The sequence below is a fragment of the Rhinopithecus roxellana genome, chromosome 8 (assembly GCF_007565055.1).
Source record: "Rhinopithecus roxellana isolate Shanxi Qingling chromosome 8, ASM756505v1, whole genome shotgun sequence".
NCBI classification, from domain to species: domain Eukaryota; kingdom Metazoa; phylum Chordata; class Mammalia; order Primates; family Cercopithecidae; genus Rhinopithecus; species Rhinopithecus roxellana.
The window spans coordinates 4,486,315-4,503,834 of record NC_044556.1 but is presented as its reverse complement, the minus strand read 5'-3'; the positions used below and the strand labels follow the sequence as shown (position 1 = coordinate 4,503,834).

The following is a 17,520-nucleotide window of genomic DNA, read 5'->3' as shown; positions in this document are numbered from 1 at the left end:
ACAGGGTTTCACCATGTTGGTCAGGCTGGTCTCAAACTCCTGACCTCATGATCTGCCCGCCTCGGCCTATGGAAGTGCTGGGATTACAGGCGTGAGCCACCGCACCCAGCTGAGGGTGGGGTTTTTAAAGATAATTTGGTGAGCAGGAGGCTGGAAAATGGGGAATGCTGATTGGTCGCGAAAAGGATGTATCACAGGGAGTCTAAGCTGTCTTCTTGCACTGAGTCAGTTCTTGGCTAGGGACCACTGGAGCAAGTGAGCCAGTTTATTGGTCTGTGTGATACCAGCTAATCCATCAGAATGAAGGGTCTCAGAAATACTTCAAACACCAATCTTAGGTTTTACAACAATATTATCCACAGGAGCAAGTGGCAAGGTTGGGAATCTTGTGTCCTCTGGCCGCATATTTCCTGAACCATAATTTCTAATCTTGTGACTGATTTCTTAGTTTTACAAAGGCGATCTGGTTCCCAAGCAAGGAGATGATTTCTTTTGGGAAGCGGCAGTTACGACTTTTGCTTTAAAGCTAAACTAAACTCCTTCTAATATTAGTAAGACCTATATCCAGGAATGAACAAGGGTAGCTTGGAGGCTAAAGAAAAGGTGGAGTCGCTTAGATCTGATCTCTTTTACTGTCATTTTCACTGTTATAATTCTTGCAAAGGAGTTTTCAGATGTAGAGTCATAATTTTAGCTCCTGGCAACATTTATGTTGGAATTTATATACAGCAACTAAATCACTGGAACAGGATAATTGGTTGAGGATTTACTAACTGCTCCATCAGGTAGAAGTGGCACTCTTTTGATTTAACTGAAAGCACTATTTCTTGAGCCATGGAAACTGAGTATACCAATGATATGTGATCTAAAGAATGTTCCCACTCTGCTTCTTCTCTCTAGTGAAGTCCTGCCAGGCACCTTACTACTTCCACTGCCACTTTTTCCTCCTCCAAATGTGGCTAAGCAATTACTTCCCTTATGGAAGACTGTGCAAAGATGAAAACATGTCTAGGTTGATGGCGTCACTCTGAGACAAGGTAGACTTATGTTATACTTTTTTTGCAAAGGTGACTTCAGATATGGAATCATAATTTTAGCTGCTGGCAGTAATGATGTTGGAATTCACATACAGACACTAAATGACCAGAAAAGGACAATTTGTTGAAGGTTTACTAATTGTTCCCTCAAGTGGAAGTGCCATTCCCTATTGATTTAACTGATAGCATTATATCCTCAGCCATGGAAACTGAGTACAGCAATAATGTGATCTAAAGAACTTTCCACTCTGAGGGCCAGGTGCAGTGGCTCACGCCTGTAATCTCAACACTTCAGGGGGCCAAGGAAGGCAGATCATGTAAGGTAAGGAGTTATAGACCAGCCTGGCCAACACAGCGAAACCCTATCTCTACTAAAATCACACAAACTGGGTGTGGGCTGGGCGCGGTGGCTCACGCCTGTAATCCCAGCACTTCGGGAAGCTGAGGTGGGCGGATCATCTGAGATTGGGAGTTCAAGACTAGCCTGACCAACATGGAGAAACTCCGTCTCTATTAAAAATACAAAATTAGTTGGGTATGCTGGTGCATGCCTGTAATCCCAGGTACTGAGAGGCTGAGGAGGGAGGGAGGCTGAGGCAGGAGAATCGCTTGAACCTAGGAGGCGGAGGTTGCGGTGAGCCGAGATTGCGCCATTGCACTCCAGCCTGGACAACAAGAGCAAACTCCATCTCAAAAAAAAAAAAAAAAACAATTAGGCGGGTGTGGTGGTGCCCACCTGTAGTCCCAGCTACTCAGGAGGCCGAGGCATGAGAATCACCTGAACCTGGGAGGTGGAGGCTGCAGTAAGCTGAGATCTCACCACTGCACTCCAGCCTGGGTGACAGAGTGAGACTATATCTTAAAAAAAAAACACACACACACAAAACAAAAGGCTGGGCGCGGTGGCTCATGCCTATAATCCCCACACTTTGGGAGTCCGAGGCAGGCAGATTACCTGAGGTCAGGAGTTCAAGACCAGCCTGGCCAACATGGTGAAACCCCATCTCTACTTAAAATACAAAAAATTAGCTGGGCATGATGGTACGCACCTGTAATCCCTGCTACTTGGGAGACTGAGGCAGGAGAATCGCTTGAACCCAGGAGGTGTAGGTTGCAGTGAGCCGAGATCACGCCACTGCACTTCAGCCTGGGGTACAAGAATGAGACGTCGTCTCAAAAAAAAAAAAAAAAAACTTTCTACTCTGCTTCTTCCCTCTGGTAATGTTCTGCCAGGTACACTGCTACTTCCACTGATACTTTTTCATCCTCCAAAGGTAGCTAAGCAATTGTTATTTCCCTTATGGAAAACTGACTATAAATGGGAACATAGCTAGGCCAATGAGGTCACACAGAGGCAAAGGAGACTTATGTTGTATAGCAAGTTTTCTTTTCAGTAGCTTAATTTTCACTTCTATTTGTTTAATTTTTTATTTTTTTGGAGACAGAGTCTCACCTGTCATCCAGACTGGAGTGCACTAGCGTGATCTCAGCTCACTGCAACCTCTACCTCCTGGATTCAAGCAATCCTCTCACCTCAGCCTCCTGAGTAGCTGGGACCACAGGCCCATGCCACCATGCCTGGCTAATTTTTGTATGAGTTTGTAGACACAAATTCTCACTATGTTGCCCAGGCTGGTCTTAAACTCCTGGGCTCCAGTGATCTGGCCACCTTGACCTCCCATACAGTGCTGGGATTGATGCAGGCGTGAGCAACCACGCCCAGCTTTCATTTCTACTTTTTGATTATTTTAAAATTTTATTCGTTTATTTATTTTTCTTTTTTCTTTCTTTCTTTTTTTTTTTTTTTTTTTTGAGACGGAATCTCCCTCTGTATCCCAGGCTGGAGTGCAGTGGCGCGATCTCCACTCACTGCAAGCTCCGCCCCCTGGGTTCATGCCATTCTCCTGCCTCAGCCTCCTGAGTCGCTGGGACTACAGGCGCCCGCCACTGCGCCCAGCTAATTTTTTGTATTTTTTTTAGTAGAGGCGGGGTTTCACAGTGTTAGCCAGGATGGTCTCGATCTCCTGACCTCGTGATCCGCCCGTCTCGGCCTCCCAAAGTGCTGGGATTACAGGCGTGAGCTATTTTTCTTTATTTTTAGAGACAAGATCTTCCTACCTAGTCCAGGCTGGGGAACAGTGCAGCATTAAACTCCCACGCTAAAGTAATCCTCCTGACTCAGCTTCTTGACAAGCAGTGACCATAGACACATGACACCACACCTGGATGTTTTACAAAATTAATAGTGCCTAAATATGGCAGGGCACGGTGGCTCATGCCTCTAACCCCAGCACTTTAGGAGGCCGAGGCAGGTGGATCACCTGAGGTCAGGAGTTCGAGACCAACCTGGCCAATATGGTGAAACCTCATCTCTACTAAATATACAGAAATTAGCTGGGCGTGGTGGCGGGCACCTGTAATCTTAGCTATTCAGGAGGCTGAGGCAGGAGAATCGCTTGAACCCGGGAGGTAGAAGTTGCAGTGAACCAAGATCACACCACTTCACTCCAGCCTGGGCAAAAGAGCAAAACTCCGTCTCAAAAAAAAAAAAAAAAATTTGGCCGAGAATGTGGCTCACGCCTGTAATCCCAGCACTTTGAGAGGCCGAGGCAGGTAGGTCACAAGGTCAGGAGTTCGACACCAGTCTGGACAACATAGTGAAACCCCGTCTCTACTAAAAGTACAAACAAATTAGCCAGGTGTGGTGGCGGGCGCCTATAATCTCAGCTACTCGGGAGGCTGAGGCAGAATTGCTTCAACCCACAAGGCAGAGGTTGCAGTGAGACGAGATTGTGCCATTGCACTCCAGCCTGGGTGACAGAGCGAGACTCTGTCTCAAAAAGAAAAAAAAAAAAAAAAACAGGCCGGGAGTGGTGGATCATGCCTGTAATACCAGATCAAGACCATCCCGGCCAACATGGTAAAACCCCGTCTCTACTAAAAATACAAAAATTAGCCAGGTGTGGTGGCGCTCACCCGTAGTCCCAGCTACTCAGGAAGCTGAGGCAAGAGAATCCCTTGAATCAGGGTGGTGGAGGTTGCAGTGAGCCGAGATCACGCCACTGCACTCCAGCCTCGTGACAGAGCAAGACTCCATCTCAAAAAAATAAAAGTATAAAATTCAGCCAGGCACGGTGGCACACGCCTGCAGTCCCAGCTACTCAGAAGGCTGAGGCAGTAGAATTGCTTGAACCCAGGAGGTGGATGTTGCAGTGAGCTGAGCCCACTGCAACCTGGGCGACAAGAGCAAGACTCTGTCTCAAAAAGAAGAAATAAATTCCACATACCAAACTAGTCCCAGGAATAAATATGCAATTTATTAAACAAGAAAACAATAATAGCCTAATACAATAGCCAAAAAAGTTAAAATTTCAGAAATATTTGTTTTCCCATGAAAACTAGATAGCAGTCATGGTGGCTCATGCCTGTAATTTCAGCACTTTGGGAGGCCAAGGCAGGACTGTTTGAACCCAGGAGTTCCAGAGTACCGTGGGCAACACAGGGAGACCAGGTCTCTACAAAAAATTAATAAGTTAGGTGGGTGTGGCCAGGCGTGGTGGTTCATGCCTGTAATCCCAGCACTTTGGGAGGCCAAGGCAGGTAGATCACAAGGTGAGGAGTTCGAGACCAGCCTGGCCAATATGGTGAAACCTCATCTCTACTAAAAATGCAAAAGTAACCAGGCGTGGTGACGCATGCCTGTAATCCTAGCTGAGACTGTGCCACTGCACTCCAGCCTGGGCGACAGAGTGAGGCTCCGTCTCAAAAAAAAAAAAAAATGAAATTAGATGGGTGTGGTGGCTCACACTTGTAGTCCCAGCTATTCGGGAGGCTGAGATGGGAGGATCCCATGGGCCTGGGAGATGTAGGCTGCAGTTAGCAGTGATCAAGCCACTGCACTCCAGCCTAAGTGACAGATGGAGACTGTCTCAAACAAAACAAACTAGGCAAAAAACCTAAGGATAGCACCTTTGAATTTGTCCCTAAATTGTCATTCAAAGTTTTGGGCCCCCACTAAAGGAATTCCCTGGTACTTAGACACTAGGTAAAGCAGAAGTGAAGACTGTACTCTAATTATCCTCCTTTGTTTTAGGTTTCTTCCTGAAGGACTTGAAGTCACTTCCTCTACCCAGGTAACATTTTTCTGCTGACCCCCAAATTTTAAACAAAGTTGTTCTTCCCTAACCAATTGCGAATCAGGAAATCTTTAAATCTACCTATGACCTGTAAGCCCCAGCTTTAAAATATCCCACCCTTTCAAGCATAAACCAATGAGTAATCTCCATGTATTCATTTGTTATTTTGCCTATAGCATCTACATTCCTAAAACTTACCCCTGCTTCTAAAAATCCCTGCCTGCAATCCAGTTGGGGAGGTCAGGATTTAAGACTATACCTGTGTGGTCCTCCTTGATTGGAACCCTGTAATAAAAGGCTTTTTCCACATGACTTCAAACCCCAGTGTAAATGCCTGGCTTTCCAGGGCAAGGCAACTGGATCACAGTTCTGTCCTCCACCCCCGGGGCTCTGGTCGCAGCTGGAAATAGACAGGCTTTCTCCCACATCTTTCTCACTTTCTTTTTTTTTTTTGAGACGGAGTCTCACTGTGTCACCCAGGCTGCTGGAGTGCAGTGGCCGGATCTCAGCTCACTGCAAGCTCCGCCTCCCGGGTTTATGCCATTCTCCTGCCTCAGCCTCCCGAGTAGCTGGGACTACAGGCGCCCGCCACCTCGCCCGGCTAGTTCTTTATATATTTTTTTTAGTAGAGATGGGGTTTCACAGTGTTAGCCAGGATGGTCTCGATCTCCTGACCTCGTGATCCGCCCGTCTCGGCCTCCCAAAGTGCTGGGATTACAGGCTTGAGCCACCGCGCCCGGCCTCTCACTTTCTTGTAGGAAATAAGTAGTTTCCTTCTTTAAAATCAAAACTGTTTTATCCTCAGGATATATACCTTCACAGACAGCATAAAGTTAACTTTTCAGAATATGTTTATCAGCCAGGTCGAGTGGCTCACAGCTGTAATCCTAGCACTTTTGGATACTAAGGTGGGAGGACTGCTCACGGCTAGGTGTTCACAACCAGCCTGAGCAATGGAATGAGACCCTGTCTCTATGAAAGGAATTAAAAAATGAGCTAAGGGCCGGGCGCGGTGGCTCAAGCCTGTAATCCCAGCACTTTGGGAGGCCGAGACGGGCGGATCATGAGGTCAGGAGATCGAGACCATCCTGGCTAATACGGTGAAACCCCGTCTCTACTAAAAAATACAAAAAACTAGCCGGGCGACGAGGCGGGCGCCTGTAGTCCCAGCTATTAGGGAGGCTGAGACAGGAGAATGGCGTGAACCCGGGAGGCGGAGCTTGCAGTGAGCTGAGAGCCAGCCACTGCACTCCAGCCTGGGCGGGCAGAGCAAGACTCCGTCTCAAAAAAAAAAAAAAAAAAGAGCTAAGAATGGTGGTACCTGTCTGTAGTCATAGCTCCTCAGAAGGCTAAGGCAGGAGGATCATTTGAGCCTAAGAGTTCAAGGCTACAGGGAACTATGATTGTACCACTGCACTTCAACCTGGGTGACAAAGGGATACCGTCTCCCAAAACACACACACAAATACATATATAAATGTATGTATGTATATAAATATCCTATATATTTTACTTATGCATTTTAAATAGTTATGCTAAAATATATATGCATATTTATATATAAAATGTAAATATGTATATTTCACTTTATTTACTTATTTTTTGAGACTCTCGTTGCCCAGGCTGGAGTGCAATGGCACTATCTCAGCTCACCGCAACCTCCACCTCCCAGGTTGAAGTGATTCTCCTGCCTCAGCCTCCCAAGCAGCTGGGATTACAGGCACCTGACATGCCTGGCTAATTTTGTATTTTTAGTAGAGATGGGGTTTCTCCATGTTGGTCAGGCTGGTCTTGAACTCCTAACCTCAGGTGATCTGCCCACCTCTGCCTCCCAAAGTGCTGGGATTACAGGCGTGAGTCACTGTGCCTGGCGTATTTTATTTTATTATGTAATATAGTCTCACCATGTTGCCCAAGCTGCTCTTGACCTCTTCAGCTTAAGCAATCTTCCTGCCTTGGCTTCCCAAAATGCTGAGATTACAGGTGTCTCTGCAGTGAGTCCTTCCATGCGTTTGAAGTTCTGAGTCCCATCTAAGGACTTTACCATATTGTTTACATCCACAGAGTTTCTAGCCAGCGTGAGTCCTCACATGCTTACGAAGGGCTGAGGCAGATCTAAAGGCTTTCCCACATTGCTTACACTCATAGGGTTTCTCTCCAGTGTGAATCTTTTCATGATAGAGAAAAGAGTTAGAAGAAATGAAGGCTTTTCCACATTGTTTACATTTATAAGGTTTCTCTCCAGTGTGAGTCCTTTTATGATAGCGAATGGAACTGGAAGAAATGAAGGCTTTTCCACATTGCTTACACTCATAGGGTTTCTCTCCCGTGTGAGTCCTTTCATGCATTTTAAGTTGTGAGGCAACTCTAAAGGTTTTCCCACATTGCTTACATCCATAGGGTTTCTCTCCTGTGTGAGTTCGTATGTGCTTTTGAAGGATTGAGGCAGATCGGAAAGCTTTCCCACATTGCTCACACTCATAGGGTTTCTCTCCAGTGTGAGTCCTTTCATGGTAGTGAAAGGAGTTAGAAGAAGTGAAGGTTTTCCCACATCGTTTACATTCAAAGGGTTTCTCTCCAGTGTGTGTCCTTTCATGGATTCGAAGATCCTTGACAAAACTGAAGGCTTTCTCACATTTCTTACATTCATAAGGTTTCTCTCCAGTGTGAGTCTTTTCATGATAGCGAAAGGAAGTGGAAGAAATAAAGCCCTTACCACACAGCTTACACTCATAGGGTTTCTCTCCAGTGTGTTTTCTTTCATGTACTCGCAGGTACTTGACAGATCTGAAGGCTTTCCTACATTGTGTACACTCATAGGGTTTCTCTCCACTGTGAGTCCTTTCATGATATTGAAAGGAACTGGGACAATTGAAAGCTTTACCACATAGTGTGCATTTATAGCGTTTCTCTCCAGTGTGACTTTTCTCATGTCTTTTTAATGAACTGGAAGAAAAAAAGGCTTTCCCACATATGTTACAGTTATGAGGTCTCTCTCCAGTGTGCATTCTCATGTGTGTTTGAAAGCTTATAAGATAAGATAATGCTTTCCCACATTGCTTACATTCATAGGGTTTTTTTGCAGAGTGGATTCTTTCATGTCTACGAACAGAACTGGGAAACCCGAATGCTTTCCCACATTCCTTACATTCATAAGGCTTTTCCCCAGTGTGAGTTCTTCCATGTATTGAAAGGCTACTGGAATAACTAAAGGCTCTCAGGTGCCTATGAAGAGATGAAAGACCCATGCCGATTTCTCCACACACACTGCTTTCATATGACTTTACTCCAGGAGTTTTCTTCTTCAGTGTGTCATCTGGAACCTGCGTCAAAAATTCTCCATGCTGATGACTTTCTTTACTTTCAGAGAGTCTCTCTTTTATAAGTCTTCTGTGAACAATGAAAAGCACATTATAATGGGTTTATCACTAACTTTAATTCATTTTTGCAAGTATTGCACTTGCATTTTTAACAGTGCCCAGTTAGCCAGGCAGGGTGGCTCACGCCTGTAATCCCAGCACTTTGGGAGGCCGAGGCAGGCGGATAACTGGAGGTTGGGAGTTTGAGACCACCCTGACCAACATGGAGAAACCCCGTCTCTACTAAAAATTAAAAATACAAAATCGGCCGGGCACGGTGGCTCAAGCCTGTAATCCCAGCACTTTGGGAGGCCGAGACGGGTGGATCACGAGGTCAGGAGATCGAGACCATCCTGGCTAACACGGTGAAACCCCTGTCTCTACTAAAAAATACAAAAAACTAGCCAGGCGAGGTGGCGGACGCCTGTAGTCCCAGCTACTAGGGAGGCTGAGGCAGGAGAATGGCGTGAACCTGGGAGGCGGAGCTTGCAGTGAGCTGAGATCCGGCCACTGCACTCCAGCCTGTGTGACAAAGCAAGACTCCGTCTCAAAAAAAAAAAAGAAAACAAAAAAAAACAAAATCAGCTGGGTGTGGTGGCACATGCCTGTAATCCCAGCTGCTCGGGAGGCTGAGGCAGGAGAATTGCTTGAACCCAGGAGACGGAGATTGTGGTGAGCCGGAGATCGCGCCATTGCACTCCAGCTGGGGCAACAAGAGCGAAACTCCGTCTCAAAAAAAAAAAAATACTGTGCCCAGCGAAGTATAGGCTTTCTGTCCTGTCTGAACACGAATGGAGCACATGTTATAAAAGATGGCCCAGCCATATCTCTTATCAAAAAAGATAATATTGATACAGGAATTTTAAATGCTTTATTTTTATTATTATTTTTTTTTGAGACCGGGTCTCATTCTGTCGCCAGGCTGGAGTGCAGTGGCGCGATGTCGGCTCACTGCAACCTCCGCCTCCCAGGTTCAAGCGATCCTCCTGCCTCAGCCTCCCAAGAGACTACAGGCACACACCACCATGCCCAGCTAATTTTTTGTATTTTTAGTAGAGACGGGGTTTCATCATGATGGCCAGGATGGTCTTGATCTCTTGACCTCGTGATCCACCTACCTCAGCCTTCCAAAGTGCTGGGATTACAGGTGTCAGCCACCATGTCCGGCTTTAAATGCTATTTTAAAGTAAACTATTTTATAAATACTGTCTTTGTCTGTTTGTTTTTGAGTCAGGGTCTCACCCTGTGGCCCAGGCTGCCCTCCAGTGATGCCATCATGAATCAGTGCAACTTCAAACTCCCAGGTTCAAGTGATCTTCCATCCTGACCTCCAAAAGGGCTGGATTATACATATAAGCCATGTCACACTGTATATGTTTATAGGGAAGCTTTTCTTTTTTTTTTTTTTTTTTTTTGAGGTGGAGTCTCGCTCTGTCGCCCGGACTGGAGTGCAGTGGCCAGATCTCAGCTCACTGCAAGCTCCGCCTCCCGGGTTTACGCCATTCTCCTGCCTCAGCCTCCTGAGTAGCTGGGACTACAGGCGCCCGCCACCTTGCCCAGCTAGTTTTTGTATTTTTAGTAGAGACGGGGTTTCACCGTGTTAGCCAGGATGGTCTCGATCTCCTGACCTCGTGATTCGCCCGTCTCGGCCTCCCAAAGTGCTGGGATTACAGGCTTGAGCCACCGCGCCCGGCCTGTTTATAGGGAAGCTTTTCTAAGAATAAATACATTGGAACTAGGTTTATTTCTTACGCTTGCTTCTTTTTAACATTTTCTTCCATTCTAAGATAATCCACAGAGACATTATTTTCTCTTGTAAGTGCCAGTTACCTTAGGTTTCTCCTAGGATTTTGGTGCTCATCTTCAATGTACTGGTTGTTCCACTTTTTTCCTAAAATGTGAACCCAGAAAAAGTCCTGAATTAGTATAAAATTATAAAAAGAGTTACTTGATTCTATGTCCATGGCTCATTGCACCTGTGCCTCATTTATTCAAAGTATTCCCTGACCATATTCCAAATCACTCAACAGCACTGATGAGCTAGAAACACCTGTTCTTTAAATCACCGAGGGAAGTAATACTGTCATTCTTACCTATGGAGGCCAGGTTCCTCAAGGTTTCCTGCATCACTTCCCTGTAGAGATTTTTCTGGGAAGGATCCAGCAAAGCCCACTCCTCCTGGGTGAAGTTCACAGCCACATCCTCAAAGGCCACCGAATCCTGAAATATCCCACATGTAGACAGGAGGATGAGTGAGGCTGACAGCACGGGGTTCCTACACCCTGTTCCTAGGAAGTTCTCAGGATGCCACGGTGTGTGGACTCCAAACATTTATTCCATGACTTGGTCATCAGACCCCTTACTCTCCGTCTACACTCACTTTCTTACAGAAAACAATTTTGATGCTAGAATTGAACTCTGGATGGGGTAAAGCAACAGCAGAATAGGAAAATGTGTGTTTCTGGTGAGTCCAGGGAGAAAGGCGTGCTGCCTGGACTGCCCTTAATGTCTGAAGTGTGGATCTGCAGCATCTGTCATAACAAACTCCTTTGAATTCATGAGCAAAACAAAGTTAACATTAGCAGCCCTAAGGCTGCATATTCTTGAAAATGCCTGTTCACAAAGTTTAACCTTTGTGATGACTAGAAAGTGGGTTTTGCTCTGATTCCAGTAGCAAAAGCCAAAAAAAAAAAAAAAAAAGGATTTTGCAAGGGGCTTTATTAATCTAACTGATAACAGAGTCTGGCCGGGCATGGTGGCTCACACCTATAAATCCCAGTACCTTGGGAGGCAAAGGTGGGCCGATCACCTGAGGTCAGGAGTTTGAGACCAACCTGGCCAACATGGCAAAACCCCATCTCTACTAAAAATAATAAAATTAGCCAGGTGTAGTGATGGGCTCTTGTAATTCCAGCTACTTGGGAGGCTGAAGCAGGAGAATCACTTGAACCCAGGAGGCAGAGGTTGCAGTGAGCCAAAAACATGCTACCGCATTCCAGCCTGGGTGACAGAGCCAACTCTGTCGGTTAAAAAAAAAAAAATTGTAATTGATAAGAGAGTCATAACTAAAACAAAAACTCATGAACAGAAACCTTTCTGGGAAACTGTACGTGAATAGAAAAACCTAAACTGGGCTTGGCACGGTGGCTCATGCCTGTAATTCCAGCACTTTGGGAGGTCAAGACAGGTGGATCACCTGAGGTCAGGAGTTCAAGACCAGCCTGATCAATATGGTGAAACCCCATCTCTACTAATAGATAATCCCAAGTGTTGGTAAACCACAAAAATAAAAACACACACATGAAAGGCTAGATGGTTGGTCCGTACATACACTCTACTGACATTATCTTTTACATTGAAATTTATCCATAATCTACAACCCAGTGACTTTTCCCCCAATATGTGAGAAATTTATGTTGCATTTTATGGCAAAAAAAAAAAAAAAAAAAAAAAAAAAAAAAAAAAAAAAAAAACCATGACATTGTCACCAAGGTCAAAAACTCAACTGTAAACCCAAAACCCATTAAATAGTGAAATGCATAAGTACACTGGGCGACCCATGACTCAACACAGTGGCATGTTTGCAACAGAATGAGGCAAAAAGTCAGAAACAAACCCTTTTGGTATAACATGAAAGGTACATTAATTGCAACACCAAGTTACTGGAAACTCCAAACAGCCAAAATTCTACTTTGTGATAATAGAAAATATGGCAGGCCTGGCGAGGTGGCTCACGCCTGTAATCCCAGCACTTTAGGAGGTGGACGTGGGTGGATAATCTGAGGTCAGGAGTTCGAGACCAGCCTGGCCAATCTGGTGAAACCCCGTCTCTACTAAAAATACAAAAATCAGCTGGGCTTGGTGGTGGGCGCTTGTGATCCCAGCTACGTGGGAGGCCGAGGCAGGAGAATCACTTGAACCTGTGAGGTGGAGATTGCAGTGAGCCAAGATCACACACTGCACTCCAGCCTGGGCGACAGAGCAAGACTGCCTCAAAAAAAAAAAAAGGCTGGGGGCAGTGGCTCAGCACTTTGGGAAGCTGAGGTGGGTGGATCACAAAGCACAAAGTCAGGAGTTTGAGACCAGCCTGGCCAATATGGTGAAACCCCTGTCTCCACTAAAAATACAAAAAGTAGCTGGGCGTGGTGGCAGGCACCTGCAGCCCAGCTACTCAGGAAGCTGAGGCAGGAGAATCGCTTGAACCCGGGAAGCGGAGGTTGCAGTGAGCCGAGATTGGGCCACTGCACTCCAGCCTGGGCGACAGAAAGAGACTCTGTCTCAAAAATAAATAAATAAATAAATAAATGGCCGGGCGCGGTGGCTCAAGCCTGTAATCCCAGCACTTTGGGAGGCCGAGACGGGTGGATCACGAGGTCAGGAGATCGAGACCATCCTGGCTAACACGGTGAAACCCCGTCTCTATTAAATACAAAAAACTAGCCGGGCGAGGTGGCGGGCGCCTGTAGTCCCAGCTACTCGGAAGGCTGAGGCAGGAGAATGGTGTAAACCTGGGAGGCGGAGTTTGCAGGCTGAAATCCGGCCACTGCGCTCCAGCCTGGGCAACAGAGCCAGACTCCGTTTCAATAAATAAATAAATAAATAAATAAATAAATAAATAAGCAATTAAACTGAACTGGCTATAGAACACTAAGACCCTCCACAAGCATACTGAAGTCAAATTCAAATCCAATTCACGTAAATTTCTAATCTGTGGCCTGAGGAAACGATATCACTAAAGATTAATTTATAGGGAAATGAAATTTAGGGTTAACCAGGCAATTAATCTCTGATTACATAACCAAAAGTTTCACCTGTACAGACTGTGAAAATAGGTGATTCAAACATTTAAGCTGCTGGAACTCTAAATTATCTTGAGGTTTAAAGGAATGCGATTTTGGGGTTGAGACACCTGACAGGCAGATGGTAACAGAGCCAGCCGGGGAAGGGTCCATTCCCTGATTACAGATTAGCTTTCTTTCTTACCGGGAGGCTGAGGCAGGAGAACGGCGTAAACCCGGGAGGCGGAGCTTGCAGTGAGCTGAGATCCGGCCACTGCACTCCAGCCTGGGCGACAGAGCGAGACTCTGTCTCAAAAAAAAAAAAAAAAAAAAAACCAAAACCAAAAATTAGCCGGGCGTGGTGGCTGACGCCCGTAGTCCCAGCTACTCGGGAGGCTGAGGCAGGAGAATCGCTTGAACCCGGGAGGCGGAGGTTGCAGTGAGCCGAGATGGCGCCACTGCACTTCAGCCTGGGGCGACAGAGCCAGACTCCGTCTCAAAAAAACAAAATAAAATAAAATATGGTAAACAAAAACAGGTCTTCTGGGGAAGGGAGCAGGGACTAGGATGGAATCACGTGGCAGATAACAGCCCTCCTTCCTACAGCTTCCAAATTTTAGACAAAGCTTCACACACTCTCAACCCACCGCCACCTACAGAATCCTTCCACCACCTGTGCCTTCTAACCCCGCTTCCATGTGTCCCGCCTTTCGGCCAAAGGAACTTACACCTTCCCGGCACTGATTCATCATTCTCCCGCAATTCCTGTCTCCCTGAAATGAATAAAACCAAACTGTCATGAGCTGCCTCAGGACCGCTTACTCCGGGCTTCGTGGGGTTGTGTCTTCCTCAGCCGAGGTCTCTCCTATTCGGCTCAGAATAAACTTACTCTACACGGTTTGGGTTTTTCCGTTACCATACCACAAGCCAGGACTGGGGGTTCTCATTCATTAATCGCTGTTTGCTAAAATAAACTCTCATTTCTTAACAGTGCCTCCGTTTAATTTTTAACTGGAGAAAAAAAGGAACTGGGGACCCCACAGGCCACCGCTCCTCCCACACGAACCCCACACCCGAGGCGGGATCCCCCCATGACCCTTCCGTGGTCCCTGAACCACGGGAGACGCGGGGCTGCAGGCGCGGAGCTGCTCAGAGAGGGAGCCGGGGCCGGGGCTGGGACCGCAGTCGCCGCGCAGGGACCTGACAGGACGCCCGGGGTCCCGGCTGCCGGCCCAGCCCCACCCAGCGGCCGAGGGGATGGAGGACCGAGCTGCACCAGGGAGACAGTGTCTGGACCCCAGAGTGGCTGCAGGGAGGCCCGGGCCCCGCCACAGCGGATTCCTCTAGGTTCCACCCAGTCCCTCCTTTCGCCTTGGGACCCCCCAGCCCAGCGTGCTCACCATTTTCGGGCTTCGAGGTATCCCGGCGTCCTCTCTAAACGTCCCACGAACAGTACAGCTCACCTTGCAGTCGACAGAGCAACAGCAGCTACGGCGGAAGTAACTGGTCCCTCTCGGAGCAGGAAAGACCCAGACCTCAGCTGGCGCGAACAGCTCTCGGAGTGAGGAGAGCGGGAATGTAATCTCCCCTTCCCTGGAGGACAGTGGCAGGGCCCCGCCCTAGCGCCCCTGATTGGATAGGGGTCTAGACTCCGCCCCCTTCCCTGAGTGACAGCAGGAGCCCTGGGTAACCCGGCGCTGCAGAGCCGAAGTGACTGCTTCTGGCCACACTTTCCAAGGTCAGCTCCGTCCCTCCCTCCCACCTTTACTTTGAATATTTGCCTTCTACTGGCCGGACCCGGTGGCTCACTCCTGTAATCCCAGCACTTTGGGAGGCCGAGGCGGGAGGATCACGAGGTCAGGAGATCGAGACCATCCTAGCTAACATGGTGAAACTCCATCTCTACTAAAAATGCCAAAAAAATTAGCTGGGCGTGGTGGCGGGCGCCTGTAGTCCCAGCTACTCGGGAGGCTGAGACAGGAGGATGGCGTGAACCCGGGAGGCGCAGCTTGCAGTAAGCCGAGATCGCGCCACTGCACTCGAGCCTGGGCGACAGAGTGAGACTCCGTCTCAAACAACAACAACAACAAAAAGATAAAATAAAATATTTGTCTTCGACCAAACTTGCTGCAAATTGCTAGAAGGGGCACTGTCGTCTTCCTCACTCCGTGAGCTGTCCCTGCTCTCCTGGCTGATCCCTGTCTTTATTATTTAAAAAAAAAAATTTTTTTTTTTGAGACGGAGTCTCGCTCTGTCACCCAGGCTGGAGTGTAGTGGCCAGATCTCAGCTCACTGCAAGCTCTGCCTCCCGGGTTTACGCCATTCTCCCGCCTCAGCCTCCCGGCTAGTTTTTTGTATTTTTTAGTAGAGACGGGGTTTCACCGTGTTAGCCAGGATGGTCTCGATCTCCTGACCTCGTGATCCGCCCGTCTCGGCCTCCCAAAGTGCTGGGATTACAGGCTTGAGCCACCGCGCCCGGCTATTATTTAAAAATTTTAAAAGTGGCCGGTAGCCAGGCACAGTGGCTCACGCCTGTAATCCCAGCACTTTGGGAGGCCGAGGCGGGTGGATCACTTGAGGTCAGGAGTTCGAGACCAGCCTGGCCAATATGAAGAAACCCCATCTCTACTAAAAGTACAAAAATTAGCCAAGTTTGGTGGCTGGCTAATTTTCTAGCCAAGCCTCTTCCTTTCTCACTCTACTAAGCTGTCTTGCCACTAAACCGAATTTACTGACCTCAGGTTGCTATATAATCTTCTCTTTTATAGCTGGGTGGGTCTTCATTCTGAAGGTTCCCATGTATACATGTTAAATACATTTGCATGCCTTCTTTTCTATTAATCAATCTGCCTCAGATCAATTAGTTTTTGTCTTAATTTAATTTAATGTAACTTAATTTAGGAGAGCTAAGTAATTAAACATGAGGCCAAAGTACATAAGAAAGCGGCAGCCCTTTATTGCAAATATGCACACGCTCGGGCGAGGTTCTCTGGTCCTCAGGTGTAGGGGGGCCAGGGAAGTCGCCCGGCGCCCTCAGGTGAGATCCCCCGGTCCACGAATGCGGGGCCGAAGAAGTCACACCGGCTCCTGCAGGCAGCAGACTTTTATGCATTGGTACTGGAAGGGGGAGGGCAGTGGGCGGGATAAGGTTGTGATAGGGGCATCTCCATAGGCGTGGCCAGGTAAGTTTCGAGCTCTTCGGATGACGTCACCTGGCGCATGCTCGGTTGATCTGCATCTTCCGGGGCCTGGGCTGCATTTTCCCACGCCCGAGAAAGTTGGTGAGGAAGAACCCGGAAGCAATATGGATTGTGCCCTCTTGTTCACCTTCCTCCATCTTGTCCTTTGTCCCTCACCCAAACAGTTTTCAGCAAACCTTTAGGACACCAAGAGTCTATCACCCCCACAAAGCCATCCCCTTGTCTCAGGGCAGGAGGGGAAACAGGTCAAGCATGCCTGTTCCAGGAGGGAGAGACAGATATCCTGCAGTGGGGCAGGAATTGGGATGAGGCATGGCCAAGGCTTCCTCACATACACCCATCTTCTCCTCACAGTGTGGAAACTCTCCCTCCTCCCCACACCTTCATTTTCATTAGCAGGAAATTCTCACCTGGAGTCAGTTTCATCTTATTACCCAAAAGGGGTACCAATCCAGACCCCAAAACAGAGTTCTTGGACCTCATGCAAGAACTAATTCAGAGTGAGTCCATAAAGTAAAAGCAAGTTTATTAGAGAAGTAAAGAAACAAAAGAATGGCTACTCCATAGCCATGGTCTGCTTGACAGAGTATATTTATAGTTATTTCCTGATTATATGCTAAACAAGGGGTGGATTATTCATGAGTGTTCTGGGAAAGGGGCAGGCAATTCCCAGAACTGAGGGTTCCTACCCCTTGTCATACCACATAGGGTAACATCTGGACATTGCCATGGTATTTGTAAAGTGAAATGGTGCTGGCAGGAGTGTCTATTAGCATGTTAATGCATTATAATTAGTGTATAATAAGCAGTGAGGACCACATGAGGTCACTTTCTTTTCTTTTCTTTTTTTTTTTTTTTGAGACGGTCTTATTCCCTTGCCCAGGCTGGAGTACAGCAGCACAATCATAGCTCACTGCATGCAGCCTCTCTGCCTTCCTGCAGCCTCTGCCTCCCGGGCTCAAGCAATCCTCCCAGCTCAGCCTCCCGAGTGCTGAGACTACAGGCGCAGG

General features: G+C 47.3%; 1 protein-coding gene across 1 annotated transcript; it reads right to left on the bottom strand.

The window, feature by feature from the left end:
- Positions 1–7,104: 7,104 nt before the first annotated feature.
- On the bottom strand, positions 7,105–14,845 carry LOC104661152 (zinc finger protein 878). The gene is made up of 5 exons (XM_010361715.2): positions 14,711–14,845; positions 14,039–14,083; positions 10,626–10,752; positions 10,363–10,423; positions 7,105–8,563 (listed from the first exon to the last, which is right to left on the bottom strand). Exons 1-5 carry the CDS (start codon positions 14,711–14,713, stop codon positions 7,243–7,245), a joined length of 1,557 nt encoding a protein of 518 aa, XP_010360017.2. The 5' UTR covers positions 14,714–14,845; the 3' UTR covers positions 7,105–7,242.
- Between the last annotated feature and the right edge of the window lie 2,675 nt (positions 14,846–17,520).